At 37.9% G+C, this 27,266-nt stretch overlaps 5 protein-coding genes across 7 annotated transcripts; 2 read left to right on the top strand and 3 right to left on the bottom strand.

Annotated features, from left to right (window-relative positions):
* Positions 1-893: 893 nt before the first annotated feature.
* On the bottom strand, positions 894-19,427 carry LOC103510988 (nucleoporin Nup43-like). The gene is made up of 3 exons (XM_017444813.2): positions 19,297-19,427; positions 17,393-17,667; positions 894-1,371 (listed from the first exon to the last, which is right to left on the bottom strand). The coding sequence occupies exons 1-2, from the start codon at positions 19,346-19,348 to the stop codon at positions 17,399-17,401; spliced, it is 321 nt and encodes a 106-aa protein (XP_017300302.1). The 5' UTR covers positions 19,349-19,427; the 3' UTR covers positions 894-1,371; positions 17,393-17,398.
* On the bottom strand, positions 1,736-13,179 carry LOC103510990 (nucleoporin Nup43-like). Its single transcript, XM_008475698.3, has 7 exons — positions 13,162-13,179; positions 5,844-6,067; positions 5,440-5,550; positions 5,017-5,150; positions 3,382-3,503; positions 2,709-2,857; positions 1,736-1,903 (listed from the first exon to the last, which is right to left on the bottom strand). The coding sequence occupies exons 2-7, from the start codon at positions 5,973-5,975 to the stop codon at positions 1,736-1,738; spliced, it is 816 nt and encodes a 271-aa protein (XP_008473920.1). The 5' UTR covers positions 5,976-6,067; positions 13,162-13,179.
* Positions 6,668-11,893, top strand: LOC103510989. Its single transcript, XM_008475697.3, has 8 exons — positions 6,668-6,907; positions 7,727-7,913; positions 8,222-8,948; positions 9,161-9,355; positions 9,808-9,969; positions 10,402-10,513; positions 11,024-11,095; positions 11,758-11,893. Exons 1-8 carry the CDS (start codon positions 6,736-6,738, stop codon positions 11,880-11,882), a joined length of 1,752 nt encoding a protein of 583 aa, XP_008473919.2. The 5' UTR covers positions 6,668-6,735; the 3' UTR covers positions 11,883-11,893.
* Positions 19,428-19,459: 32 nt separating the features above from the next.
* On the bottom strand, positions 19,460-20,400 carry LOC108252608 (abscission/NoCut checkpoint regulator-like). The gene is made up of 3 exons (XM_017444818.2): positions 20,381-20,400; positions 19,836-20,178; positions 19,460-19,624 (listed from the first exon to the last, which is right to left on the bottom strand). The coding sequence occupies exons 2-3, from the start codon at positions 20,112-20,114 to the stop codon at positions 19,460-19,462; spliced, it is 444 nt and encodes a 147-aa protein (XP_017300307.1). The 5' UTR covers positions 20,115-20,178; positions 20,381-20,400.
* A 307-nt stretch (positions 20,401-20,707) lies between these two features.
* Positions 20,708-25,098, top strand: LOC103510981 (phosphatidylglycerophosphatase and protein-tyrosine phosphatase 1-like). 3 transcript variants are annotated; one of them, XM_026824885.1, is made up of 5 exons: positions 20,708-20,928; positions 21,880-22,019; positions 22,275-22,349; positions 22,486-22,677; positions 24,197-25,098. In XM_026824885.1, the coding sequence occupies exons 2-5, from the start codon at positions 21,882-21,884 to the stop codon at positions 24,329-24,331; spliced, it is 540 nt and encodes a 179-aa protein (XP_026680686.1). In that variant the 5' UTR covers positions 20,708-20,928; positions 21,880-21,881; the 3' UTR covers positions 24,332-25,098. The 3 variants fall into 3 exon arrangements, with proteins under 3 accessions (XP_026680686.1, XP_008473910.1, XP_017300301.1); XM_008475688.3 differs by having other exon boundaries at positions 20,709-20,924; XM_017444812.2 differs by lacking the exons at positions 20,708-20,928; positions 21,880-22,019; positions 22,275-22,349; positions 22,486-22,677 and adding exons at positions 23,093-23,187; positions 23,448-23,522; positions 23,662-23,853.
* Positions 25,099-27,266: the final 2,168 nt, after the last annotated feature.

Genomic DNA, 27,266 nt, shown 5'->3' with positions numbered 1-27,266 from the left:
GATAATGTCCTGGATTACTTCCAGCTAGTCAGCGTTCATCAGGTGAGTTGAGTGGAAGAGAGCGCCGTAATCGTAGGCATTAACCTGCTATCAATACCTTGATTAATACTTTGGTTAACTTTGAGCTTATTTTAATCTTTTCAATTTGATTTTAACATTTCTGTTTGAGTAGTATGCTGTGTCATCTAGCAACCCAGACTTTGAGCAGCTCATCAATAAATTGTTGCCAACCTAGTTAGCTTAGTTGGTAGCGCGTCTGACTTGTACGCGCTAGGCCGCGGGTTCGATTTCCGCCCGGGGCGAATTTTATCCTGAACGGACAATGTTGGTTCTCGGAACGGCTGGCTTTCTCCTACCCTGTCTTCCTTCTGTCTTCTATTTCGGGACGATAAGACCTTAGCAATTTGACCACAATAATCGTAGTAGCCTACTGCTGGAGTAAAGGGACTTTTCAGTCCTATGCGAGCAGTATAAATAAGCACTATTATTTTTTTATATTTTATTTATTGTATGACGCTCTAGCTCTACTCTCTTCAGCTTGGAAGGTAGCGCGTCTGCCTTGTAAGCGCTAGGTTGCGGGTTCTATTCCTGCCCTACGCGAACTTTGTCCTTAACAGATAAGGTTTGTTTTTGGAAAGGCAGGCTTCCTCCTATCCAGTCCTCTTTTCGATTTCGGCTCCGTTCTTAGGTTCCCCCTGTCCAATCTCTTACGTTAAAACTCAAATTTGAACTTGCGCTCCGATCAGGATTTGGACCCACAGTTTGCGTATTTATAGTCATTGATATGGACCACACGGTCAGGAGTGTGTTTAGATTTGTTCACTTACCAGTTGATTCATGGCGACTGAAATTGATAGTAATCTTCGATTCTAAATGGAACAAAACGAGGTAAATTACAGTTCTCTGGTTTCAAAATATACAGAATGGAAAATTTATTTCAACAAAGTTCACAGTATAAAATGTGGTTCTGGCTGAAAATCAGAACCCTGGCTTATAACATGAGAGTATACCTACCTACTGTTGTCAGCCAGTTGGCTTGGAGGGTAGAGCTAGAGCGTCTGCCTTGTAAGCGCTGCACGCTGGGTCGCGGGTTCGATTCCCGACCGGGGCAGATTTTATCCTAAACGGTCAAGGACTAAGGTTCGTTATCGGAACGGCTGGCTATCTCCTATCCTGTCTTCCTTCTCTCTTCGCTTTCGGGACGATAAGACCTCACCACTGTTTTGTAGCATGCTCAATTTGCAAACAGGGACTCTCCACACGATAAATGACGTTACCACTAAACCAACCGTGTTCCCAGAAGTAAAAAAAAACTCATTTTCTTTAATCCGAATGGGAATGAAATTTTTCGACGAACGCAGGGCATCGAACCCAGCTCTTTCCCCTTTTTTTTTTTTTTTTTTTTTTTTTTTTTCTTGATAGAGGGAGGGATCCTGTAACTGCTGAGGTCTTATAGTCCCGGAATCGAAGAGAAAAGGAAGACAGGATAGGAGAAAGCCAGCCGTTCCGAGAACGAACATTATCTGTTTGGGATGAAGTTCGCCCCGGGCGGGAATCGTACACGTGACCTAGCGCTTACAAGGCAGATGCGTTACGTTCCAAGCTAACTAGGCTGGCATGTGTTACTTTTTTTTTTCAATGAGTGTTTCATCGCCCTTTTTATTTCGTAGCAATGAAACAACTGCTACATTAGACGCATGTGGTCTGTGTAGTAGCATGTCCATCCTGTAGAAAGTTATATTCTTGGGAATGGATGATGTTGATAATACTCATTGTGCGCCGTGTTCAATATAATGGGGCTATCTGTGTTTCGCATATCCCATACTGTAATGGACCCATCATCCGAGCCCACAAATAGGAGGTGCTGCTGTGATGGTTTCTGTTGTATGAAGTTGATCGATACCTGTTGAAAAGTAAAATTAAAATTGAGGATAAGCACAAAAAATCACATCTATTTGCATAATCACAACAAGATTTCATTTGCAATTATGAGTAGGTACAAGTACCTACATATTAGTTCGCATTTAGTTCGTCTGTATTTCACATTTTACACGATAACTTTTGAATTTGATGAAATTTTGTAGATGAGTTCAACAATTTAACATATTTTTTGAAGAAATTCATTAAAAAAACAATAATAATAATAAAAAAAAAACCTCTTTTGACAAAGTACTTATATCATTCTTGATTTTTTTTTTTTTTTTTTTTTTTTTTTTCAAGGGGTTTGATAGAGGGAACTGTAAGTGCCAAGGTCTTATCGTCCCGAAAACGAAGAGAGAAGAAACATAGGATAGGAGGAAGCCAGCCGTTCCGAGAACGAACATTATCAGTTTAGGATAAAATCCGTCTGGGCGGGAATAAGTTGATTAATTTTCCTCTGTCTCTATTGATAAGGTGAAATGACATTTTAGTTATTTATTGTTTGTATAGTTATGTATTTTTATTTTAACGTTAGTTCTTTGTACATAATTATTGCTTACAAATTAGTAAGAGCAATGAACAATAATAAATACCTGCGTTAGTAGGTCTCAGATGTTTGAGGTATTTTTGTTTGAATTATGAGTACCATTGTTTTTATTTCGTAGCAAATCATTGTTTTTATGTTTGTGGTCTGTGTCGTAGTATGCCTCAAGACAATACTTCCCAGGGCGGTACTCCGAAACAGGATGACATCAGAAAGTAACCCATTGAAAGATTTGGCATCTCACCAATTTGAGAGTGCTGGGTAGACTGAACACAGGTTTAGGTTGACCGCTGCTCAAGTCCCATACTTTAAGACTACCCAGAGCATTTCCTGTGATGACACTCTTGTGATCAATGAACGAAACACACTTTATAGCACTGTTGAACGGATCCTCTGCAAAGGAAAGAAAAGGAATTTTTAATTGTGTTACTTAAGCATATTTAAATGCCTGTCACAAATATTGTTCCCCAATTATAACACCTAGATAAACTTTATGACTTGACTTGGACTTAAACCACCAACCTCCAGATCCAAAGTCTAATGTGTTAACCACAGCACTACTGAGTTTGGTATGGGAAAAGAAAAACAATTGTGTTTATTCAACCTTTTTCTAATTCTATTTGGGGTAGGGCTGCCTGGAAGAGACTGACAAGAAACGCCGACCCTATTTAAGTAGGAAAAGGCTGGGAAGAACAAGAATTTGGGGTTGGGATTTCTCCATAATGTATTCATTTTTAACATGTCCATTTCCATGCATCCAATGCTTTTCAAGCCCAAGCCCTGATTTGAACCACATGAGACATTATTTTGGTCACATAACCAACTTAAAGGTCAATTGAGATGGAAGTTAACCTTAATAAAAGCTATTTATGATCCAACAAACAATGTAGCCAATCATGTAAAAGAATTTTACCTACCTATAGAACACAGTGGTGTGGGGTTGTCCAATGATATGACCACCAACCTCCCATCATCCCCCACTGTAACCACTCCATTCTTGGATCTTGCAAATGAGGTCAGTGAACTCGGGGTTCCATTTCTGGTGAAGGGAAACAAATTATTGTTAATGGAATTTTATGGCTAAAGTTTCATTACAATAAATAAATAAAATATTATTAGAAGTCTTATGAGTTATGACTAAAAGCTAAAAAGAACAAATTTTAGAATTTTTTATATCAACAGATACAGTACCTTCAATTAAAATTGAGGATAAGCACAAAAAATCACATCTATTTGCATAATCACAACAAGATTTCATTTGCAATTATGAGTAGGTACAAGTATACATATTAGTTCGTCTGTATTTCACATTTTACACAATAACTTTTGAATTTGATGAAATTTTGTAGATGAGTTCAACAATTTAACATATTTTTTGAAGAAATTCATAAAAAAAAATAATAATAAAAAAAAAAAACCTCTTTTGACAAAGTACTTATATCATTCTTCATTCTTGATTCCACATTTTACCCCCACTCCTGACGCAGAGTGAACGCCGCATCGATGCGGCGTAGGAATGAAAAACAGACCTATAGACAACGGTTGGATGAAAGACTTTACATTAGTGAAAACCCTGCCGCTGGAAAAAATAAGTATTTTAAAAATCTCAAAGGAATCACCAATTTGAGAGTGCTGGGTAGACTGAACACAGGTTTAGGTTGACCGCTGCTCAAGTCCCATACTTTAAGACTACCCAGAGCATTCCCCGTGATGACACTCTTGTGATCAATGAACGAGACACACTTTATCGCACTGTTGAACGGATCCTCTGCAATAGGAAAGGAAAATCAAGGTTGTTTACTCTACATTTTTCTAACTCAATTTGGGGTAGGGCTGCCTGGAAGAGACTGACAAGAAACACCCACAATATTTAAGTAGGAAAAGGGTAGAGAGAAGAGGAATTTGGGGTTGGCATTCCTCCATTATGTATTTAGTTTTAAGATGTCCATTTCCATGCATCCAATGCTTTTCAAGCCCAAGCCCTGATTTGAACCACATGAGACATTAATCTGGTCTCAATTGAGATGGAAGTTAACCTTAATAAAAGCCATTTATGATCCAACAAACTATGTAGCCAATCATGTAAATGGATTTTACCTACCTATAGAACACAGTGGTGTGGGGTTGTCCAATGATATGACCACCAACCTCCCATCATCCCCCACTGTAACCACTCCGTTCTTGGATCTTGCAAATGAGGTCAGTGAACTTGGGGTCCCATTTCTGGTGAAGGGAAACAAATTATTGTTAATGGAATTTTATGGCTAAAGTTTCATTACAATAAATAAATAAAATATTATTAGAAGTTTTATGAGTTATGACTAAAAGCTAAAGAACAAATTTTAGAATTTTTTATATCAAGAGATACAGTACCTTATTCCCATTTAGGTGCTGGATCAAAAAAAGAACTCCAGAAAGCAACCTGTTAAATCTGTACCTATGTGTTTGCAATCAAAATACAAGATTTTTTTTTTTTTTGTAGGAATTGAAGTCAGGACCTTCTGCATGGCAAGTGAGCACATTACCACTGGGCTTAACATGCCACCACTTACTTGTAAGCATGAATATTTGACCACGAGTTGAGTGATTTGATGTTGAAGAAAGTCTCATCTTTATCATGGACTATTTGACCGAGCTGTAGGGTTCCTTGTGAAGATGATACAAGGAATGATTTGGTATCAATAAACTGAAATACAGAAGATATCGGGAAATTAAATCAAAGATTCCAGGTTTTAAGTTGAAACACACTTTTTTTTTTTTTTTTGTCTAGTGGTCAGTTTCACCAATATTTTTTTCAGCCTCTAGAAGGCCTGTTTGGCTAACAGCTGGTTAAGTTCCATTTGATAGGGCCATTGGGGGCTGAAAATAAGGTTGGTGAAATAACATCATTATTTAACCAAATTTTTCCAATTACTTAAGAATCAGTTGAAAAATCCAGGATTATGTAAGTGTGGAATTAAACAAATCATACTTACTTTCAATTCGGTCACATCTCCTGCATGTTCCATCGTATAGAGAGGTATTGGATCCATGTTTGGTATGTACTTCCATAGTTGAACAGCATTTCCTTGAATGTCCTCAACATTCTGAAATCATATCAAAAACCAATTAGATTTTTGACCTGTCTATATCTATAGTTGTACATTCATTCTTTCCATACACACCAAGCTGGTGTTATGATATTAATAATAGCTCCAACTGGATCTGTTGGTGTTCTAATTCTCAGAATGGTTAGCCCAATTTTCATGAAATTTGGCAGAAGTGTTCAACTCATAGGGCAGACTTGCTCCTTAGATTACAGACCCGATTGGGTCTTTGAGAGGCCAGTAGAGGCCTCCTTTGTGAGTTCTACAGATCACCAAACCATTCCAGTACTTACAGGTAAACGTTGTGACGATTCTCCCCATGATCCAGTAAGAAACTTAGAGCAGGGCACATCATTATCTGGCTTCCATCTAACTTTGGACATCTTCCGAGAGAGATAACTGCACATCACTGTTTTTGCTTCCATTTCGGTGTCAGCAAGAGAGTGTGACTGATAAATCAATGAATAAACACTGTATTTTATAAAAAGAGGTGATTAAACAGGGAATAAATAGATATTTCTAATTGAATTATTTCAATTTTACAGGATTTGCTCGGCGGTTTTTATTTTTCTCCTTCTGAAAATTTAAATTTTTGGCGCTTCAAATTGTAAACAAATCGCACAGAGAAGTTTACAAACAAAAGGGTTGTTGCACACGATGCACAAAACGTAGTTCCATCAGGGCCGGCCGAAACAGCGCGGGTTAGATTCCCGCTCGTTGCGGATTTTATCCTGATGGGATAATGTTCGTTCTCGGAAAGGCTGGCTTTTTCCTATCCCGTCTTCCTTCTCTCTTCAATTTCGGGAAGATAAGACCTTTAGTAGCTGTTACAGTTCCCTCTTGTCAAACCTCTTGAAAAAAAAACTCTTATCTTGTCTTCCTGTCGTCAATAAGTAATAGGCACATATTCAAAAGGAATTTTATAAAAATGTGTAATAAAATAGGTAGGCCTATATATTTTTTTATTTTTAGATAAATAAAATTAAACAAATATTTATGTGCATGTTTTAAAAAAGTAAGTACATATAGCTCTAAAAGTAGGTATGTAGTAGGTATACATAATTTCACAGTTAAAATAACTAATTAAAAAATAACTCATTCAAATCCACAATGGGTGAATGATACAGTAGTGATCTCTTTAATTTCCTCGAAATTCCATTTGTCCAGAACAAAATCTCAACCACCATGATGAAACCTTTGATGCTACGAAGGTGCCTACCAAATGGTACTTTGACGGTGGTAAATATGGACCCCATTGGGATAAGACGAGTTCCATTTATTCCATCTTTGGATCTCATGAATCTGAGGTGCTCCCAAAGACCAGTTGGAGTTCGACAAGCATCATCAACTACTAGAGGTAAGTTAACAGGGTACTTGTGCAGAAGTCACAACCGTGGAATATTGCTACCAAAGGAACTGGCACAAACGAGCAGTTACCAGTGTTATTATAGGGTTAGGTTAAACACAAGAAGGAGTTTCCACAATTAGAGCACTGATTAGTGTTATTATAGGGTTAGGTTAAATACAAAAAGGAGCTTTTCTTTTCCACGGACATGACTTCTGCATAATTACCTTTAACAGATAAAGGGGTTTTAGGGGCGAAGACCTGAGACATTAGTCGACCCCTCTTAAAATAAATGGTCACAAAGGGGTTTTGTTAGTTATCATTGACTAGGGGTATCATTGGGTATCATTTCCCTTTGAAGTACTAACCGCCCAGGATCAGAGTCTCGTGCGAATATAAATTTTGGACTTGTATAAATGAAAATGAAGATGCATGAAAAAGTAAAACAGTTGACACTGATTGATGAAGGTTTAACATCACTCAACTCTCAAGTTATTTAGTGACATATGGGTTTTACCCTCTATTTGGTGACAAACTGCCCACCTCACATCTATCTCACTCAACCCAAGTTGGGCAGGAAAGCTGGCAGAATGTGATTACCTAAATAGTCACCCAGCCAGATAGATACCAACCATGTTCAACATTCCTTAACTTAAACAATCCATTTAGAACTGATGTATTCCCCATGCTATCACCACTGGATGTAGAGTTAACACATGACATGACCGTTGAGAGGAACTACCTATGAAATGAGTCCATTTTATGCACCACATTTTATTTAAATAAAATATTTCTTAGCATTTAATATGTATTTTATCACCTGTCTTTCAGATACACTGTCAACATCATTCTCATCAGAGCGCAATGAATTATCCAAGGATATTCTGCTTGAGAAAATTATGTCTTCATCGGACACTGCAGAAATATTTGAATCTATCAAACATCACTTGAGTATTATGAATCCATCTCATCAGTTCAATGCTCTGAATGCATTATTTCAACTGGAGAAGTCAGGGAAGTAAGTTTTCAAGTGAGGTGAAAATGAAGAAATCAATTTAGAGTTGAAAATTTAAAGAAGCTAATTTAAAAATGATTATTTTTATACCTCTACCTTCCAACCAGAATCTCCTCAGAAAAAAGCAGCCTGTGATAATGGGTTCCAAGAGTTGATAAGGTTTAGTTGTAGTTGTCCTTTACACATGACAAAAAAAAAAAAAAAAAAAAAATCTTTCTAACATGGTGGATTTGATGTATGAAATACCTACATTTGAGCATAGTGGAAATTAATAAAATGATTTTTTGAAATGTGATTTTCTTCTTTTCCAGCTCAACAATATCCAAGCAGGCCATTGCTAAATCACCTGAATTTCAAAACCTATGCAAACAACTGTTTATCAAAATCCACACATTTCGTACAGATGATGTCATTACCATGTTGAAATGTCTCATATATTTCAATGTTCATCCAAAAGCCAAAATTTTACAAGGGGCCCTGAAAATCCTAGCATCCAATGTGAATGAGCTGTCTCTACAGAATATTGTATTTTTGGATTTCCTGCTTTCTGATTTACAAACATCACCTCTGGTTGAAGCATTGAAAATTTCTCTCCCCATTGTGTTCCAAGCTCAATATTCAAACCGAGTGAATTCAGAATCCAATGCAAGTTTAATAGACATGTTGGCATTTGCCACTAGAAAACAACTGTCAGAAGATGTGTCCAATAAATTGATAGACACTCTGGTTGAAAGGAATAATATTGAATACACTGAGAGGAATGCTAAGAGCATTGTCATGTCTATTGCAAACTGCAAAGTTCTCAACTCCGTACATGGAATTCTTCTCAAACGAACACTCATGTGGATTTCTCAGAATTTGAACCGTTTCAGTTTTGATGACATTGAAGGATTGGTGGGGAAATTGATCAACAAATATGTCTGGGTGGATGATATATTCTATCACGAAATATTTTTGAACAGTGTGATTGATTATTTGATAGAGAATCAGCACAGTTTCAATACCTGTACGTACATTCTCAAGAAATTGGCTCGGATTGTAAGTATCTTTTATTTTTCTCATTTGAAGACTCATTCTTCTGGTTGATTTTTCATTTAATTTGATTAATTTTAGTCCTGTTGGTTTGTTTTTCTAATCGTACACATTACAAGCTGACTTGTGTGTAAAATCCTTGTGTTATTAACACATTTATAGGTCAGCATACCAGTTAAAGTTTCATATTCAAATAATTTCTTTCTGATTTTTTCCAGCACTTCGTTAGCAAGCCACTATTGGAGCACATGGCGAGAAAAGCATATGAAAATCCTGTCCAGTTAGAAAAAATAAACCCTGGAGCCAGTATCTCCTTTGTGGCCTCTCTATCTGATGGGAATTACAAGCCCCCACATTGGGAGCTTATACAGACCTATATCCTACATAACTTTGAGAACACGTTCATGACCAGTGTAAGTATTGGTGATACCTTCTACTTTACTGTAGGCGAGACTCCGAAAATTTTGAGCCACGCCCTCGACAAAATCCTGGATACAGCCCTGCCTTCTACCTATTTACAAGAAAAAGAATGAAAAATGACAACTGATTAAGTTAATACCGTGTCGCATGGCAACTCTGTATCCCAGCAGTACATTAAAAAGATTTTAAATGCTTCCCTCAGGCAGCCTAGCTAGCTTGGAGGGTAGCGCGTCTGCCTTGCAAGCGCTAGGCCGCGGGTTCGATTCCCGCCCAGCGCGGATTTCATCCTGAAGGTATAATGTTCGTTCTCGGAACGCCTGGCTTTCTTCTATCCTGTCCTTCTCTCTTCGATTTGGGGTTGAAGAAGATGGGACCTCCATTGTTACAGTTCCCTGGTTCCCTCTATCAAACCTCTTGGAAAAAAAAACTTGCTCTATTTTTCCAGGATAAATTGGAACTGCCCTGGTTGAAAATCGCTCTCGAGTTTGCCTCGCTAGATGTATACCCGCCTTTCCTGTACGATAAAATATTCGACTCACATTTCCTCGACAAATACGTCCGGGAAGATAACGTTCTTGATTACTTCCAGCTAGTCAGCGTTCATCAGGTGAGTTGAGTGGAAGAGAACGCCGTAATCGTAGACATTAGCCTGCGATTAATACCTTGATTAACTTGGTTAATACTTTGGTTAACTTCGAGCTTATTCTACAACTATCTGTTTGCTACAGAGAAAATAAGATTTCGGAGAATCGGACTCTGTTGAAAACCTAGAATTGCCAGCCTACTTAGTTAGCTTAGTTGGTAGCGCGTCTGCCTTGTAAGCGCTAGGCCGCGGGTTCGATTCCCACCCGGGGCGAATTTTATCCTGAACGAACAATGTTGGTTCTCGGAACGGCTGGCTTTCTCCCACCCTGTCTTCCTTCTGTCTTCTATTTCGGGACGATAAGACCATAGCTGTTACAGTTTCCTCTATTACTTAAACCTTTTTTTTTTTTTTTACCTATTTCCTTCATTTGTTTTATTGTCTTTTTATCATCAGATAAATCAGACGCTTAATCCGAACCCCCAGTCCAAATTGGAGCCCCCACGTCAGTTCCTGATGAAAGCAGTAGAGTTCCATCGTGCCAGGAAGGAGTATCCATTGTTGGCGGCTCTCGAGAACACCTAGACCATAAAAGGAATATTCCTACCAAATTTCAGCTTTCTAGGTGTTGTGGTTCTAGAGATAGAGCGATCAGTGTGTGAAATGAAATGTGAAATGTGAATGAGTGAATGGATCTCGTTCTTATAATATAAGATTTACGTGTACTTTTAGGTAGGGAAGACAAGAAGTACCTACCCATGTGTTACACCTAAAACTGAAAATTAAGGTAGGTACTTACGTTTTTGTCAAAATCATCGAATCCCGGAATTTTAAATGACATTTCTATTTGAATTTCAATTTCTTCCAGTGACCTGTGATTTTCTCCAACTTTTTCCCTTCTAAACCCACATAACTAGGACTAAAGTTATCTTGTTCTTGTGGAAAACAAAGTTTGTTTGTCTCAAAAGCTCAAAACATATGACGCGATGTGTTGTGTTTATCCAAACATTTGGTTACTATGGAGACACTATCAGCGGATTGATTATTTTGTTAAGAAGAGCCTCTTTCTTATTCCCATCTCTCGAGAAAGGATTGGGAGGGAAACAATTCGTGCTCAATGATGTGTTCACCAAATATTACCATTACATAGGTGAGTCAATTAAATAAATTCATTGAAAATAAAATTAATTAATGAACGTATGACGTACAGTGTAGTGTACGTCCTGACGTAAACTTGCTTATAGTGATCAATTAGTGCCAATGGATCACTATAAGCATTCAACGTATGTACCTACTATCGCCGCTTTTTTTTTTTTTTTTTTTTTTTTTTTTTTTAGAGTTCACTATAACATTTCACCGTATTTCCCTCTTTTCCCCTTTTTTTTTTTTTTTTTTTTTTTTTTCTTGATAGAGGGAGGGATCCTGTAACTGCGGAGGTCTTTTTTTTTAAAGAGGTTTGATAGAGGGAACTGTAACTGCTAAGGTCTTATCATCCCGAAATTGAAGAGAGAAAGATGACAGGATAGGAGAAAGGTAGCCGTTCCGAGAACGAACCTTATCTGTTTAGGATGAAGTTCGCCCCGGGCGGGAATCGTACACGTGACCTTGCGCTTACAAGGCAGACGCGTTACGTTCCAAGCTAACTAGGCTGGCATATGAGTGTTTCATCGCCTTTTTTATTTCGTAGCAATGAAACAACTGCTACATTAGACCCATGTGGTCTGTGTAGTAGCATGTCCATCCCATAGAAAGTTATATTCTTGAGAATGAATGATGTTGATAACTTTGTTTATAAACACGTCTTGTTTACAGATCATCTGATTGCTATGAGGAAAGGTGGATATGCAATACCTCTTCAGTTCTCAAGTGCAGACCCATCAGAGCCTGTGTTCCTAGAGGATATTCGTGCTACCCTACCAGAAGGACACTATATGTAAGTACCTCCCCCTTTTTTCTCGCCCTTGGGCTCTTTCTCTCTCGCTCCCTTTCCCTTCTCTCTCCTCTCTTCCTCTCTCTCTTTTTCTTTTCCCCTGTTCTTTTTCTTCTCCATTGCTCTTTCCACGTTTTTAGGTTGGTGGTTCGAATCCAAGTCAAGTCTTAAAATTTATCAAGGGAACGTCATTTGTGACAATCATTTAGGTATGCTTAACACAAAGAACTTTGTATAAGCAGTCCATTTAATGTTTAATCAAATCAAATTATGACTTATTTGTACATTTTTTTAAAATTTTATATGATTTAGATTATTGTACAATGTACTTTCATGTATTTTATGTGCAAATAAAACGTATATTCTATTCTACAGCAAATACAGCAGAGATTTAAAGTATTTTAAAAGGTGTAAGGCGGAATAACCTGACCTGAATCCTGCTTGATTTTGGTTTAGGAGGGAACCTCAATAATATTTTCTTCTTCTATCTCTTCATCTTCTCCTTTCCCCGTTTTTACTATCCCATCTTTGGTTGGGTGGAAGAGCTCACTGTGTGAGAATCCTGCCGTAAAGCCTTAAAAATATTCTACAGCAAATACAGCAGAGATTTAAAGTATTTTAAAAGGTGTAAGGCGGAATAACCTGACCTGAATCCTGCTTGATTTTGGTTTTGGAGGGAACCTCAATAATATTTTCTTCTTCTATCTCTTCATCGCTTTCCCCGTTTTTACTATCCCATCTTTGGTTGGGCGGAAGAGCTCACTGTGTGAGAATCCTGCCGTAAAGCCTTAAAATTAAATAAAATCCGCCCCGGGCGGGAATCGAACCCGCGGCCTAGCGCTTACAAGGCAGACGCACTACCAACTAAGCTAACTAGGCTGGCACCGACTTGCTAACTAGGCTGGCACCGACTTTGTACTTAACATATTCGCAGACTCGCAGTTGTCTCGTAGCATGGCTTTAAGCTCCTGGAAAACCTCCAAAAACAATCAGCCCTAGTAGTCCTTGGTTTCTTACTTGAAAACGTTTCATATTGGCCCGAACTTTCTTATACTTGGGCACTTTTCTCAGATAATCTTGTAACTCCTGGTCCGTCGAATCACCCTTCAACTGACGTAAAGTTCGTGAAAACGCGAAAGACCGGCTGAACTGTTTCTGCAAGAAAATCAGTATCATCACTGTTTTTGCTTCCATTTCGGTGTCAGCAAGAGAGTGTGACTGATAAATCAATGAATAAACACTGTATTTTATAAAAAGAGGTAATTAAACAGAGAATAAATAGATATTTTTAATTGAATTTCATTATTTTATTTTATAGGATTTACTCGGCGGTTTTTCGATTTTTCTTCTCTTTAAAATTTAAACTTTTGGCGCTTCAAATAGTAAACAAAGTGCACAGAGAAGTTTAGAAACAAAAGGGTTGTACACATCATGCACAAAACGTAGTTCCATTAGGGCCGGGCCTAGCCGAAATAGTCAAGCTCTAGGCCGTGGGTTCGATTCCCGCCCGTGGCTTATTTTATCCTGATGGGTAATATTCGTTCTAGGAAGGACTGGTTTTTTCCTATCCCGTCTTCCTTCTTTCTTCGATTTCGGGACAATAAGACCTTGGTAGTTATAGTTCCTTCTGTCAAACCTCTTGAAAAAAAAAAGAAAAAATCTCCTATCCTGTCTTCCTGTTGCCAAGGTACATATTCAAAAAGGAATTTTATAAAAATGTGTAATAAAATATATTTTTTTTTCTTTATATTTAGAGAAATAAAAATAAACAAATATTCATGTGCATGTTTTAAAAAAGTACATAGCTCTAAAAGTAGGTAGTAGGTATACATAATTTCACTGTTAAAATAACCAATTAAAAATTTGGGAGGTTTTTTTTTTTTTTTTTTTTTTTTGAAGAGGTTTGATAGAAACGGTAACTACTAAGGTCTTATCGTCCCGAAATCGAAGAGAGGAGAAAGCCAGCCGTTCCGAGAACGACCCATATCCATGAAGGATAAAATCCCCCCCGAGGCGGAAATCGAACCCGCGAGCTAGCGCTAACAAACTAGACGCATAAGCCACCTCCAAGCTAAATAGGCTGGAGGCTGGAGGATTCGAAGTTTAAATTTGACCATATGAGGAAAGGTGGATATGCAATACCTCTTCAGTTCTCAAGTGCAGACCCATCAGAGCCTGTGTTCCTAGAGGATATTCGTGCTACCTTACCAGAAGGACACTATATGTAAGTCCCTTCTTTTTTCTCGCCCTTGGGCTCTTTCTCTCTCGCTCCCTTTCCCTTCTCTCTCCTCTCCTCTCTTCCTCTCTCTCTTTTCCTTTCCCCCTTTCTTTTTCTCCATTGCTCTTTCCACGTTTTTAGGTTGGTGGTTCGAATCCAAGTCAAGTCCTAAAATTTATCAGGGGAACGTCATTTGTGACAATCATTTAGGTATGCTTAACACAAAGAACTTTGTAGAAGCAGTCCATTTAATGTTTAATCAAATTATGACTTATTTTTTAAATTTTATATGATTTAGATTATTGTACAATGTACTTTCATGTATTTTATGTGCAAATAAAACGTATATTCTATGTGTGCAAATAAAACCTGCCTCGGTGGTGTAGTGGTCTAGGCGCTCGACTGGTAAACAGGAGGGCGTGGGTTCAATCCCAGCCGAGGTATGGAATTTTATCCTCAATATAATTTGAGAATTTGACCACAATAATAGTAGTAGCCTACTGCTGGAGTAAAGGGACTTATCAGTCCTATGCGAGCAGTAAAAATAAGCACTATTATTATCATATAGGTAGGTACCTACGTAGGTAGTGTTTACATAAAGCGGAACTTTGAGCAGGGATGTTTGGTATGTGGAGATCATACTATTCATATTATTCTTCTCGATCGAAATAAATGTGCCAGCCTACTTAGCTTAGTTGGTAGTGCGTCTGCCTTGTAAGCGCTAGGCCGCGGGTTCGGTGATTTTAACCCCCCGATTTTTTTTTTTTTTTTTTTTTTTTTTGTTATTTTTTTTATTTTTTTTTTTTTTAATTGGTTTGACAGAGGGAATTGTAACTGCTATGGTCTTATCGTCCCGAAATCGAAGAGAGAAGGAAAACAGGATAGGAGAAAGCCAGCCGTTCCGAGAACGAACATTATCCCATTAGGATAAATCGAACCCGCGGCCTAGCGCTTACAAGGCAGACGCACTACCAACTAAGCTAACTAGGCTGGCACCGACTTTGTACTTAACATATTCGCAGACTCGCAGTTGTCTCGTAGCATGGCTCTAAGCTCTTGGAAAACCTCCAAAAACAATCAGCCCTAGTAGTCCTTGGTTTCTTACTTGAAAACGTTTCATATTGGCCCGAACTTTCTTATACTTGGGCATTTTTCTCAGATAATCTTGTAACTCCTGGTCCGTCGAATCACCCTTCAATTGACGTAAAGTTCGTGAAAACGCGAAAGACCGGCTGAACTGTTTCTGCAAGAAAATCAGTCAAGTGTCACGCTCTAGCTCTAGCCTCTTCAGCTTGAAAGGTAGCGCGTCTGCCTTGTAAGCGCTAGGTTGCGGGTTCGACTCCTGCCCGACGCGAACTTTATCCTAAACAGATAAGGTTTGTTCTCGGAACGGCTGGCTTTATCCTATCCTGTCCTCTCTTCGATTTCGGGACGATAAGGGCTCCGTTCTTAGGTTCCCTCTGTCCAATCTCTTACGTTAAAACTCAAATTTGAACTTACGCTCCGATCGGGATTCGAACCCACAACCTGCGTGACAATAGCGAGTGATGTGGACCACTTGGTCATGAGTAAGCCTAGCTTTTTAGTCCGTCCTTCCTTTAACCTTTATTATTACAATAGTAATAAAAAGTTATAAGGGACGGACTATTGTATTCGCTTCGGTGTCGTCTGTCGGTCAATCTGTCTGTCCCCATAGAAGGACTTATCCAAACCTGGTCGACCTATATATCAAATTAAAGGTCTTTTTACCAGGAACACGAAAATGGTGGTGCAAATTTCGTCCAGAAAACCATAAAGCCAAATTTAGGTGCTGGATCAAAAAAAGAACTCCAGAAAGCAACCTGTTAAATCTGTACCTATGTGTTTGCAATCAAAATACAAGATTTTTTCTTGTTGTTGTAGGAATTGAAGTCAGGACCTTTTGCATGGCAAGTGAGCACATTACCACTGGGCTTAACATGCCATTACTTACTTGTAAGCATGAATATTTGACCACGAGTTGAGTGATTTGATGTTGAAGAAAGTCTCATCTTTATCATGGACTATTTGACCGAGCTGTAGGGTTCCTTGTGAAGATGATACGAGGAATGAGTTGGTATCAATAAACTGAATTACAGAAGATATCCGGAAATTAAATCAAAGATTGCAGGTTTTAAATTGAAACACACACCTTTTTTTTTTTTGTCTAGTGGTCAGTTTCACCAATATTTTTTTCAGCCTCTAGAAGACCTGTTTAGCTAACAGCTGGTTAAGTTCCATTTGATAGGGCCATTAGGGGTTCAAAATAAGGTTAGTGAAATAACATCATTATTTAACCAATTTTTTTTTTCCAATTACTTAAGAGAATCAGTTGAAAAATCCAGGATTATGTAAGTGTGGAATTGAACAAATCATACTTACTTTCAATTCGGTCACATCTCCTGCATGTTCCATCGTATAGAGAGGTATTGGATCCATGTTTGGTATGTACTTCCATAGTTGAACAGTATTTCCTTGAATGTCCTCGACATTCTGAAATCATATCAAAAACCAGTTAGATTTTTGACCTGTCTATACCTATAGTTGTGAATTCATTCTTTCCATACACACCAAGCTGGTGTTAGAATATTAATAATAGCTCCAATTGGATCTGTTCGTGTTTGAATTCTCAGAATGGTTAGCCCAATTTTCATGAAATTTGGCAGAAGTGTTCAACTCATAGGGCAGACTTACTTACTCCTTAGATTACGGACCCATTAGGTAGGTACAAAGGTATTCTTTAACCACGATCGAATAAACTACGGGCTAAAAAATTCCCGGAGGGACGGGCCCAGCTTGTTCTTCACTTACCAGTTGATTCATAGCGACTGAGCAACTGAAAAGATTAGTAAACTTCAATTCAAAATGGAACAAGACGAGGCAAATTAAAGTTCAAATTTAAAAATAAACAGAATAATGGAAATTTATTTGAACAACATTCAGAGTAGGTACAAAATTTGGTTCTGGCTGAAAATCAGAATTCTGGCTTATAATAGTACCTATTTAGAGGTCATGTTTAAACATTTCTTTCCCCTCAAACTGTGTCGTAGCATGCTCAATTGCTCGCCCTGTAGTTTGTCCATCAGACGGATGAGAGAGAGAAAAAAAAGATACTTCCCCATTTAGGTGTGTGTCGGGTCCACACACTTAACCCGTTAAAATATTTACAATCGGTTGGTATCGAAACCCGGACCTAACCGCATTCCCAGATTTTTTTTAACCCTCAATTTTTCTTTAATCCGAATGCGAGTACAACTTTTCGCCGCCGACCGCAGGGCAACCCAGCTCTACAGCACGCTGAGCGGTTTGCTGATAATATACGTAGCCTCATTATCACACGTCGTTATCACGGACTCCGCCACGACATCTAGTGAGTTGAGTGGCAAATACAGAGGTTCCGCTAGGGCAGTCACGTTCAGGCGTTCATTCAGAGTGTCCCCACGCCACTGATGCAGGGTGGCGGTGTCCTGTTTCATATCCCAGTGCCACAGCTCGCCCAGTGTCGAACAGGTGAAGAAATGGTTGGGGTTCTCCGGGTGAAATTGGAGCTCGCTCACTGAAATGGGGGGAGAAAATGAGATGAGAATCGAGAAAAGATTTTCTTTATGGTCATTTTTTGTATAAAAAAATATCACATCTTCTTTTTCCTTAATCTGGGCTGCACTGCATTTCTGAAAGGAAACTATACAATTTTGCATAATTTACATATCAAAATTTTTACACTGAAAAGCCTCTATTATAATGGTGGGTTATGCAATGTTTTTAAAGGGATTTCTTCAGTATTAGATATTACATCATAACTATTGTGAAGTGCCATTTTATAAAGTGCTAAGTTTTTTATGAGACATGGAGGCCTAAACCAATTTACAATGCAGTCTCTCTGGCCTTTTTCTTGGTTTTCACAAACCTCTCACACTTATGATCATCCTCCGTATCAGATGGGGTATGGAATTCCTTGTAACAACTGGTACAGTACAGATCACCACTGCAGCCCTTACACTTGAGAGTTGCATCTTCATTGCAGATTGTACACCAATCATCAGTGGGGTTTTCTTCCTGAAAGTGTTTGGCACAGGATTAGCATTAGTTTCATTGTTGAACAGAGTTTCCACCTTTCTGGGACAATAACACCCTTGACTTCAAAAGGAAATTAGAGTATTAGTCACTTTCTCCCTTTCATAGATTTTTTTTTTTTTTTTCTTCTTAAGAGGTTTGATAGAAGAAACTGTAACTGCTAAGAGTGCTAAGGCCCTATCGTCCCGAAAGCGAAGAGAGGAGGAAGACGGGATAGGAGAAAGCCAGCCGTTCCGAGAACGACCCTTATCCATGAAGGATAAAAATCCCCCCGTGGCGGAAATCGAACCCGCGAGCTATCGCTAACAAAGTAGACGCACTAGCCACCAAGCTAAATAGGCCGGAGGATACGTTTTAATTTCAGCCGGATGGAAGAAGACCAAGAGGAAGGCCGAAGAAGAGATGGTGGGACATAGTAAAGGAAGACATGGAGAAGATCAACCTGACAACAACAGACGCGACCGACCGTATCAAATGGAGGCAGGGTTGCGACGAGGCCAAATACCGACTTGGGTATAATTGGCCATGGCAGTAAGTAAGTAAGTAAGCATACGTTTTAATTTTTATAGCCAGCCTGGTTCGCTTGGAGGGTAGCGTGTCTGCCTTGTAAACACTAGGTCGCGGGTTCAATGCACGTCCGGGGCGCACTTCATCCTAACAGATACGGTTCGTTCTCGGAACGGCTAGCTTTCTCCTATCCTGTCCTCTTTCTTTTATTTCGGGACGCTGTTACAGTTCCCTCGATCAAACCTCTTAGGTGATTAAAAAAAAAGTGATTTCTACAATTTCCCCTCAAAAAATTCACTTGTGGCTTGTATACTACAACGCCACCCCTTTCAGTTATGGGTTCAAGAGGTGTGCGCACGTTCATCCTAACAGATACGGTTCGTTCTCGGAACGGCTAGCTTTCTCCTATCCTGTCCTCTTTCTTTTATTTCGGGACGCTGTTACAGTTATTCGCTGTTACAGTTCCCTCGATCAAACCTCTCAGGTGATTAAAAAAAAAAAAGTGATTTCTACAATTTCCCCTCAAAAAATTCACTTGTGGCTTGTATACTACAACGCCATCCCTTTCAGTTATGGGTTCAAGAGGTGTGCGGACGCCAATTACCTGACTCATTGTGCGCCGTGTTCAATATAATGGGGCTATCTGTGTTTCGCATATCCCATACTGTAATGGACCCATCATCCGAGCCCACAAACAGGAGGTGCTGCTGTGATGGTTTCTGTTGTATGAAGTTGATCGACTCAGCCTTTTATCATTATTTTTAAAACTAATGTTTGCTATTTACCTTCAATATACTTTTAGAACTTCTATTGTCTGTTAATCTTGTTGTACTTGATGTAATGCAGGAATCTATATCGGTTTCGGTGACCAACTGTTTCAGCAAATCATTCACTTGTTCTGCATCTGTTTTCTTTTTGCTTACTAGAATATTCTGGAAAAAAAACAACAAATTAAAATTATCATTTTTTTTTTTTTTTATCTAGTTTTTACCCATTTTTATAAGCACTCAAATGTACAAAATGTGTTGAAAAACTGAGGGATGAAAAATCTGTAACAACTAGGAACTAGGCTATTATACTAACTACCTATCAATCTTAAAACAATGAAATTTTTATTTTATACAGCTATATCAACATACTCACAACATTGTTATTAGGAACAGGGCCTGATCCTGGTATGGGACCACCTTTCAGCCTTGCTAGCTTTTCCTCTAACTCAGACTCAGTCGGTACATTCTTGTTTCCTTTTATGTTTGAAAGTCTGTTTGCAATATCTTCCTCCGTTACACCCTGTCTGTTGGACGGACCCTTTAATCCTGCAAGTCTTGCCGCTAATTGATCATCTGTGGTGGTGGATTTACTTGGAATTTCATTTCTGAGTTTTTGAAGTCTTGCTTCAATTTCTAAATCTTTAGGATCCATTCTGAAGGAGGAACAATATGAACAGAATAATGTTTTTTTTTTTTTTTTATGAAACACAAAACACCTAGGCCTGTCTGTTGGACAGACCCTTTAATCCTGCAAGTCTTGCCGCTAATTGATCATCTGTGGTGGTGGATTTACTTGGAATTTCATTTCTCAGTTTTTGAAGTCTTGCTTCAATTTCTAAATCTTTAGGGTCCATTCTGAAGGAGGAACAATATGAACAGAATAATGTTTTTTTTTTTTTTTTATGAAACACAAAACACCTAGTGATTAAACAAACTTTGTTTTTAACTTTATTTTCAACTTCAACAAATGGAATGTGCTGTTCAGGGAGAAAGATCACAAATTACTTGATATCAGGATGAATCATAAATTATCACAAAAATTACAAAAAAACACTGTACCTACTCTGCACTGCACAACTGCACTACAAATTTAAAAAAGTACATATTTCAAATTTTACCGCGTTTACAACAGAGAAAAATCAGTTTCGTTTCCGCTGTTTCTCAAATCTGATTGGTCCAAAATCGTTGACGTCTTCTGATAAGATTGGCGGTGAATTTGAATTTCAATTTTTTTTTGATGTGGATGTGTAGGTTTTTGCTAGATTTTTTATCTGTCTCCTATCCTCCTATCCTATCGTTCTCAATAGTTTAAAAATTAGAAAGTTTCCATGAACTCTAGGTCCAAGGCTGACCAAACAGCATGAGATTCAAATTGTGGGTCACTGGAATAATCATCTGAAATTGATTTGTAGCAAGGATTGATGAGAGATAAAAATCAAGAGTGTTTCACAAAACTAGATAGGTAAGTAAATAAATAAATTGATTTCTTTTGGTGTAGACTGGCAGGTCATCTAGTCATTTCCTTCTGATATCGTTACTTTCTTGTACATGTTCAATCTTTAAACCCTCTGTTGGTTTCCACCCTTTTTTTTTTTACTATTGACCTGCTTACAAATGTTTCTTTTGCATGAATTAAGTAGAGGGATATACCTACAACCTACATACTTTTAGGTATCAGGTAGGTACTTGGGTATTTATTACTAAAACCTTTATTTTTTTATCCTCTTGTGAATTTTACTGTGTGTCACCTATGTTATACTCAGATCTTAACAGCAGCAACAAGCTACCCACCTTGTTACATTAATCTTACCTCAGTGGGCTAGGGAAACCCACTAGCATACTATTGCCTAGATACCCATCCAGATATTAACAATGTACAATTTTGCTTCAGTCATCCTCTGGGTACTGGTGCATTCAACATGCCATTTCTACCAGTTAGTATAATCCTGTTTTTGTTTTGGTAAGATAAATACACCCAACACATAGTTCTTATTGTGCCCAAGTACATAAAATATTCTATTGTGTTCAGTTTTCCATTGTGAGTGATAGATAGAGTACCTACAAGGTTGTTAGGCTTAAACATACTGAATAATATCAATTATAGATTTAACAAAACATTTCCTAATGCCTAGTTTAGACTGCCTAGCACAATAGGAGAAGGAGAAGAAAAAAAAACCTATTCCTACTATTGAATAAGTCAAAAAAAGGTTATCACAGGTCATTTATCTTCATAGATAACACAATAGAAAAGTACCTACCTATTAGGCTTTATTTTATTTGTATTCAGTAGGAAGCCTATAGCTGTCAGTATGACAAAAAATACCAAATTTGAAAGGTGTAAAAATTCTGAATAATACCTACCTACAAGTTATTGATGTTATTATTTCCCATTTTGATTGCCTTTAATTTTTTGGTAGAAATGTTTGCTCGAGTCACATTTTACCCAAGTCTCTTCTACAATGTGTTCATGGAAAAGGTCACAAGTCGTAGATGGTATGACAGGATTGATGAGAACATCATCCTGGGAGCTTTACCTTTCAAGAGACTTACAAATAAGGTGAGTTGTTTTTTCTTCAAAAAATTATTATTTTCTTTAAGGAAGATAGGGAAAAAGAAAGTCAGCTGTTTTGAGAATGTACCTTATTAACCTTATTTGTTTAGGATAAAGTTTGCTCCTGGTGGGAATCAAACCTGCAACTTAGCACTTACAAGGCAAGTGTCCTACCTTGCAAGCAACTTCTTACTTTTCCATAGAAGGTACTGAGTACCTATTTATCTATCTTCATACCAATGTATTCTGTCTTGTTTTCAGTTGCTTGAAGAAAATGTCAAAGGGGTTGTATCCATGAATGAAGATTACGAGTTGTATTTTGCCAATGGAAGAGAGGTAAGAAATACAAAGCGGTAAACCGTCCGTCTTATTATTAGCGCGAACGTCGAAAATTCGAAACGACGCGCGACGCGTCTATTCATGCGTTTTTTTTTACTAATCTCTGTTGTTGATTTTTCATTTCCCGCGTCAGGAATGGAACAAAGTGGGCGTGGAGTTCCTGCAACTCAGTACGCGTGACATATTCGATACTCCAGACCAGGACAAATTAGAACGTGGTGTAGATTTCATTCAACGCATCAGCAAGACAGGAGGCACAGTATATGTACATTGTAAGGCAGGTCGTACACGGAGTGCCACCCTGGTCGGATGTTACCTTATGAAAGTAAGTTTGCGAGGCACATTTTATGGTACCCATATACTTGTCTATTTTTTTAGTTTCGTGACGAGAATAATGAGAAGCTACTTTGAAAGAGTAGCGATGAGCATCCTGCCTTGGTGGCGTAGTGGTCAAGACGCTCGCCTGGTAAACAGGAGGGCGCGGATTCGAACCCAGCTGAGACATGGAGTTTTATCATCATTCATTTGAGAAATTGAACACATAATAATAATGAAGGGTTTGGTTTAGGTGGTAGAGAACCAACAATGTGTTCATGGAAAAGGTCACAAGTCGTAGATGGTATGACAGGATTGATGAGAACATCATCCTGGGAGCTTTACCTTTCAAGAGGCTTACAAATAAGGTGAGTTGTTTTTTCTTCAAAAAATTATCATTTTCTTTAAGGAAGATAGGAACAATGTGTTCATGGAAAAGGTCACAAGTCGTAGATGGTATGACAGGATTGATGAGAACATCATCCTGGGAGCTTTACCTTTCAAGAGACTTACAAATAAGGTGAGTTGTTTTTTCTTCAAAAAATTATTATTATTTTCTTTAAGGAAGATAGGGAAAAAGAAAGTCAGCTGTTTTGAGAATGTACCTTATTAACCTTATTTGTTTAGGATAAAGTTTGCTCCTGGTGGGAATCAAACCTGCAACTTAGCACTTACAAGGCAAGTGTCCTACCTTGCAAGCAACTTCTTACTTTTCCATAGAAGGTACTGAGTACCTATTTATCTATCTTCATACACCAATGTATTCTGTCTTGTTTTCAGTTGCTTGAAGAAAATGTCAAAGGGGTTGTATCCATGAATGAAGATTACGAGTTGTATTTCGCCAATGGAAGAGAGGTAAGTAATGCAAAAAGCGTAAACCGTACGTCTTATTTAGCGCGAACGTCAAAAATTCGAAACGACGCGCGACGCGTCTATTCATGCGTTTTTTTTTTTTTAGTAATCTCTGTTGTTGATTTTTTATTTCCCGCGTCAGGAATGGAACAAAGTGGGCGTGGAGTTCCTGCAACTCAGTACGCGTGACATATTTGATACTCCAGACCAGGACAAATTAGAGCGTGGTGTGGATTTCATTCAACGCATCAGCAAGACAGGAGGCACAGTGTATGTTCATTGCAAGGCAGGTCGTACGCGGAGTGCCACCCTGGTCGGATGTTACCTTATGAAAGTAAGTTTGCGAGGCACATTTTATGGTACCCATAACTATACTTGTCTATTTTTTTAGTTTAGTGACGAGAATAATGAGAAGCTACTTTGAAAGAGTAGCGATGAGCATCCTGCCTTGGTGGCGTAGTGGTCAAGACGCTCGCCTGGTAAACAGGAGGGCGCGGGTTCGAACCCAGCTGAGACATGGAGTTTTATCATCATTCATTTGAGAAATTGAATATTGGGTTAATGAAGGGTTCGGTTATAGTGACATAATAATAATGAAGGGTTCGGTTTAGGTGGTAGAGAACCATGTCTTGTCTTGTCTTGTCAAATGTTTACCAAAAATTAAAACATTTTCACAGAAAAACCAGTGGGAGCCAGAAAAGGCTGTGCTGTACATGCAAACGAAAAGGCCCCATATTTGGCTCCGAACCCCTCAATGGAATGCTCTCAGGACGTACTACCAAGCTCAGCTACAGTCCCAGGTCATCAGGTGACAACCAGGTACACTGCCCCAAAGGCGAGACTCAAATGAACTGCCCTTGAAGGACATTCAGACTGCCCTTGACAAATGAGGTACCATATGTCAGCCTAGTTAGCTTGGAGGTAGCGGGTCTGCCTTGTAAGCGCTAGGTCGCGGGATCGATTCCCGCCCGAGGCGGATTTTACTCTAAACAGATAAGGTTTGTTCTCGGTACGGACGGCTTTTTTCTATCCTGTCTTCCTTTTCCCTTCGCTTTCGGGACGATAAGACCTTAGCAGTTACAGTTCCCTCTATCAAACATCTTAAAAAAAAAAAGATGTACGATAAAGTCCCACTCAGGTGATTTTTAGATTGCCCCTACCCAAGGTATTCTGTTCGTGTAATATACCCAATGCGTGTGCATGATTGTCACTCGAGCTAGTGCATTTAATCCAGATATACTCGAAACTTTTTGACAATCCTCACTCATTTCACTATGAGGTGCCATACAGATGAACAAGTTTCCATTTTAATCCTCGCGTTTTTTACCCAATTTTTTTCTATTTTAATTCAATTTCGTCGTTATTTTTCTTGAATATTAAATATTCTACTTACGTTTTCGCTTGCATAGAATTTAAGTACCTTATTAGACGCTTACATTCATTTATTAGATACTCAATTGCCTTGGTTTTAGATTCCTAAGCTGTATCCACACGTAGTCGACGGCGGGCGATCGACCATCGACTATGTGTGGTGTGGACACAGCTTTAGATAGGCCGTAAGTTTTAAATTCCCTTCCTCTCTTTTTTTTTCTCTCATTCCTTCTCCCACCTTTATATTTTGTAACTACCTAATTTAGAATCTGTACTTACCATGTATACAAACTATTCGTTGTAAAATACATTACCAAGCTATGTGCAATGGAATACTTTTTCGTTTTAAAGTTTTGTTTGTTTTGTTTTTTTTTTTTTTGTTTTTTTTTTTTTTTTTTTTTTAAATTTTTTTTTTTTTTTTTTTTTTTTTTTTTTTTTTTTTTTTTTTTTTTTTTTTTTTCTGAGTTAGAGCCCGTTCCCACTTGTCGTGAGTTTCACCCGATTTTTATCCGAATGTCCTGTAGGAAATGGAATTTAAATAAGAGTTTTCTCACTACATACGACACGATTTTTTTTTCCGAACGACACGTTGGACGGTCTCTTAGTGCGACTGAGTTTTTTTTTTTAGAGACGCGAATTAGATTTTCCATTTTAATTCAATTTCGTCGTTATTTTTCTTGAATATTAAATATTCTACTTACGTTTTCGCTTGCATAGAATTTAAGTACCTCATTAGACGCTTACATTCATTTACTAGATACTCAATTGCCTTGGTTTTAGATTCCTAAGCTGTATCTACACGTAGTCGACGGCGGGCGATCGACCATCGACTACGTGTGGTGTGGACACAGCTTTAGATAGGCCATAAGTTTTAAATTCCCTTCCTCTCTTTTTTTCTCTCATTCCTTCTCCCACCTTTATATTTTTTAACTACCTAATTTAGAATCTGTACTTACCATGTATACAAACTGTTTGTTGTAAAATACATTACCAAGCTACGTGCAATGGAATACTTTTTCGTTTTAAAGTTTTGTTTGTTTTTTTTTTTTTTCTTTCTAAGTTAGAGCCCGTTCCCACTTGTCGTGAGTTTCATCCGATTTTTATCCAAATGTCCTGTAGGAAATGTAATTTAAATAAGAGTGTTCTCACTACACACGACACGATTTTTTTTCCGAACGACACGTTGGACGGGCTCTTAGTGCGACTGAGTTTTTTTTTAGAGACGCGAATTAGATGATAGGTAGGTAATAAATAAGAAAAAAAAAGAAAATCAACAAACACAATAACCATGTACAAAAAAACGCAATTTATTATTGAACAAAATACAGATTATTTTACATGCAACAAACAAGTTTTATTTTATTATGAAAAAAAAAGTAAATAAACATCATTACAAGCCTGCTTATGTTTTATAAAGATAAGCAGTTTATAAAGGGGGGGGGAGAGTTTTACTCCATAATCTTAACGATAATATTGTCTTGAAGACAGGCTCCTTATAGGTACGTACTTCTAAAGTCTCCAAATCAAATTACAGGCGATTTAGGAACGAATATTAGAATTGCAATAGCACTTTTTCAACCATCAAATTAAACGTGAAATTTTCTTATTCTATTTGTTTTAATTTTATTTATTTATCGTATGACTATCTTATTTATCTTGCTCTATATGAAAACAGAGTTCGTCTGTTCTCTGTTATATGGATACTCTGTTATATGGATTTTACCGGGTAGACCAACAAAACCAACACATCAACTTCTCTATCCATTCACAAGTCTTTAAAAGACGAACTTCATTTCATATTGATCATACTGGGTAGATCAATAAATCTAGCACATCAACTTTTCCGTTCGTTCACAGTAGTCTTTATTCTCTTTATACAGGGTGGCCCCAGGCTTCAAGGAAATCAAAAAAAACCAAAAACCATGTACCAAAAAAAAAAAAAAAACGCAATTTATTGTTGAACAAAATACAGATTATTTTACATGCAACAAACAAGTTTTATTTTATTATGAAAAAAAAAAAAGTAAATAAGCATCATTACAAGCCTGCTTATGTTTTATAAAGATAAGCAGTTTATAAAGGGCCCCACCCCCCTTAGATAAGCAGTTTATAAAGGGAAGAGTTTTACTCCATAATCTTAACGATAATATTGTCTTGAAGACAGGCTCCTTATAGGTACGTACTTCTAGTCTCCAACTCCAAATCAAATTACAGGCGATTTAGGAACGAATATTAGCATTGCAATAGCACTTTTTCGACCATCAAATTAAACGTGAAATTTTCTTATTCTATTTGTTTTAATTTCATTTATTTATCGTATGACTATCTTATTTATTTTGCTCTATATGAAAATCATACGGAGACGAACTCTGTTAT

The sequence above is a fragment of the Diaphorina citri genome, unplaced genomic scaffold (assembly GCF_000475195.1).
Source record: "Diaphorina citri unplaced genomic scaffold, Diaci psyllid genome assembly version 1.1 scaffold662, whole genome shotgun sequence".
Classification (NCBI taxonomy): Eukaryota; Metazoa; Arthropoda; class Insecta; order Hemiptera; family Psyllidae; genus Diaphorina; species Diaphorina citri.
This window is presented reverse-complemented; position numbering and strand designations above follow the sequence as displayed.

Bases quoted from the DNA above. Each gene is read 5' to 3' on its own strand.
- LOC103510990 (XM_008475698.3), bottom strand. From the start codon at position 5,975: ATGGAAGCAAAAACAGTGATGTGCAGTTATCTCTCTCGGAAGATGTCC. The intron at 5,151-5,439 runs GTAAGTATGATT...TCTGTATTTCAG, and splicing joins GAGATGTGACCGAATTGAAA to TTTATTGATACCAAATCATT. The intron at 1,904-2,708 runs GTGAGATGCCAA...ACTTTTCAACAG, and splicing joins TACCCAGCACTCTCAAATTG to GTATCGATCAACTTCATACA.
- LOC103510989 (XM_008475697.3), top strand. From the start codon at position 6,736: ATGATGAAACCTTTGATGCTACGAAGGTGCCTACCAAATGGTACTTTG. The intron at 8,949-9,160 runs GTAAGTATCTTT...GATTTTTTCCAG, and splicing joins TCAAGAAATTGGCTCGGATT to CACTTCGTTAGCAAGCCACT. The intron at 11,096-11,757 runs GTGAGTCAATTA...TCTTGTTTACAG, and splicing joins CAAATATTACCATTACATAG to ATCATCTGATTGCTATGAGG.
- LOC103510988 (XM_017444813.2), bottom strand. From the start codon at position 19,348: ATGCGAAACACAGATAGCCCCATTATATTGAACACGGCGCACAATGAG. The intron at 17,668-19,296 runs GTAATTGGCGTC...CCCCCATTTCAG, and splicing joins CACGGCGCACAATGAGTCAG to TGAGCGAGCTCCAATTTCAC.
- LOC108252608 (XM_017444818.2), bottom strand. From the start codon at position 20,114: ATGGATCCTAAAGATTTAGAAATTGAAGCAAGACTTCAAAAACTCAGA. The intron at 19,625-19,835 runs GTGAGTATGTTG...TTTTTTTTCCAG, and splicing joins CTGTTCCTAATAACAATGTT to AATATTCTAGTAAGCAAAAA.
- LOC103510981 (XM_026824885.1), top strand. From the start codon at position 21,882: ATGTTTGCTCGAGTCACATTTTACCCAAGTCTCTTCTACAATGTGTTC. The intron at 22,020-22,274 runs GTGAGTTGTTTT...TCTTGTTTTCAG, and splicing joins TCAAGAGACTTACAAATAAG to TTGCTTGAAGAAAATGTCAA. The intron at 22,678-24,196 runs GTAAGTTTGCGA...ACATTTTCACAG, and splicing joins TCGGATGTTACCTTATGAAA to AAAAACCAGTGGGAGCCAGA.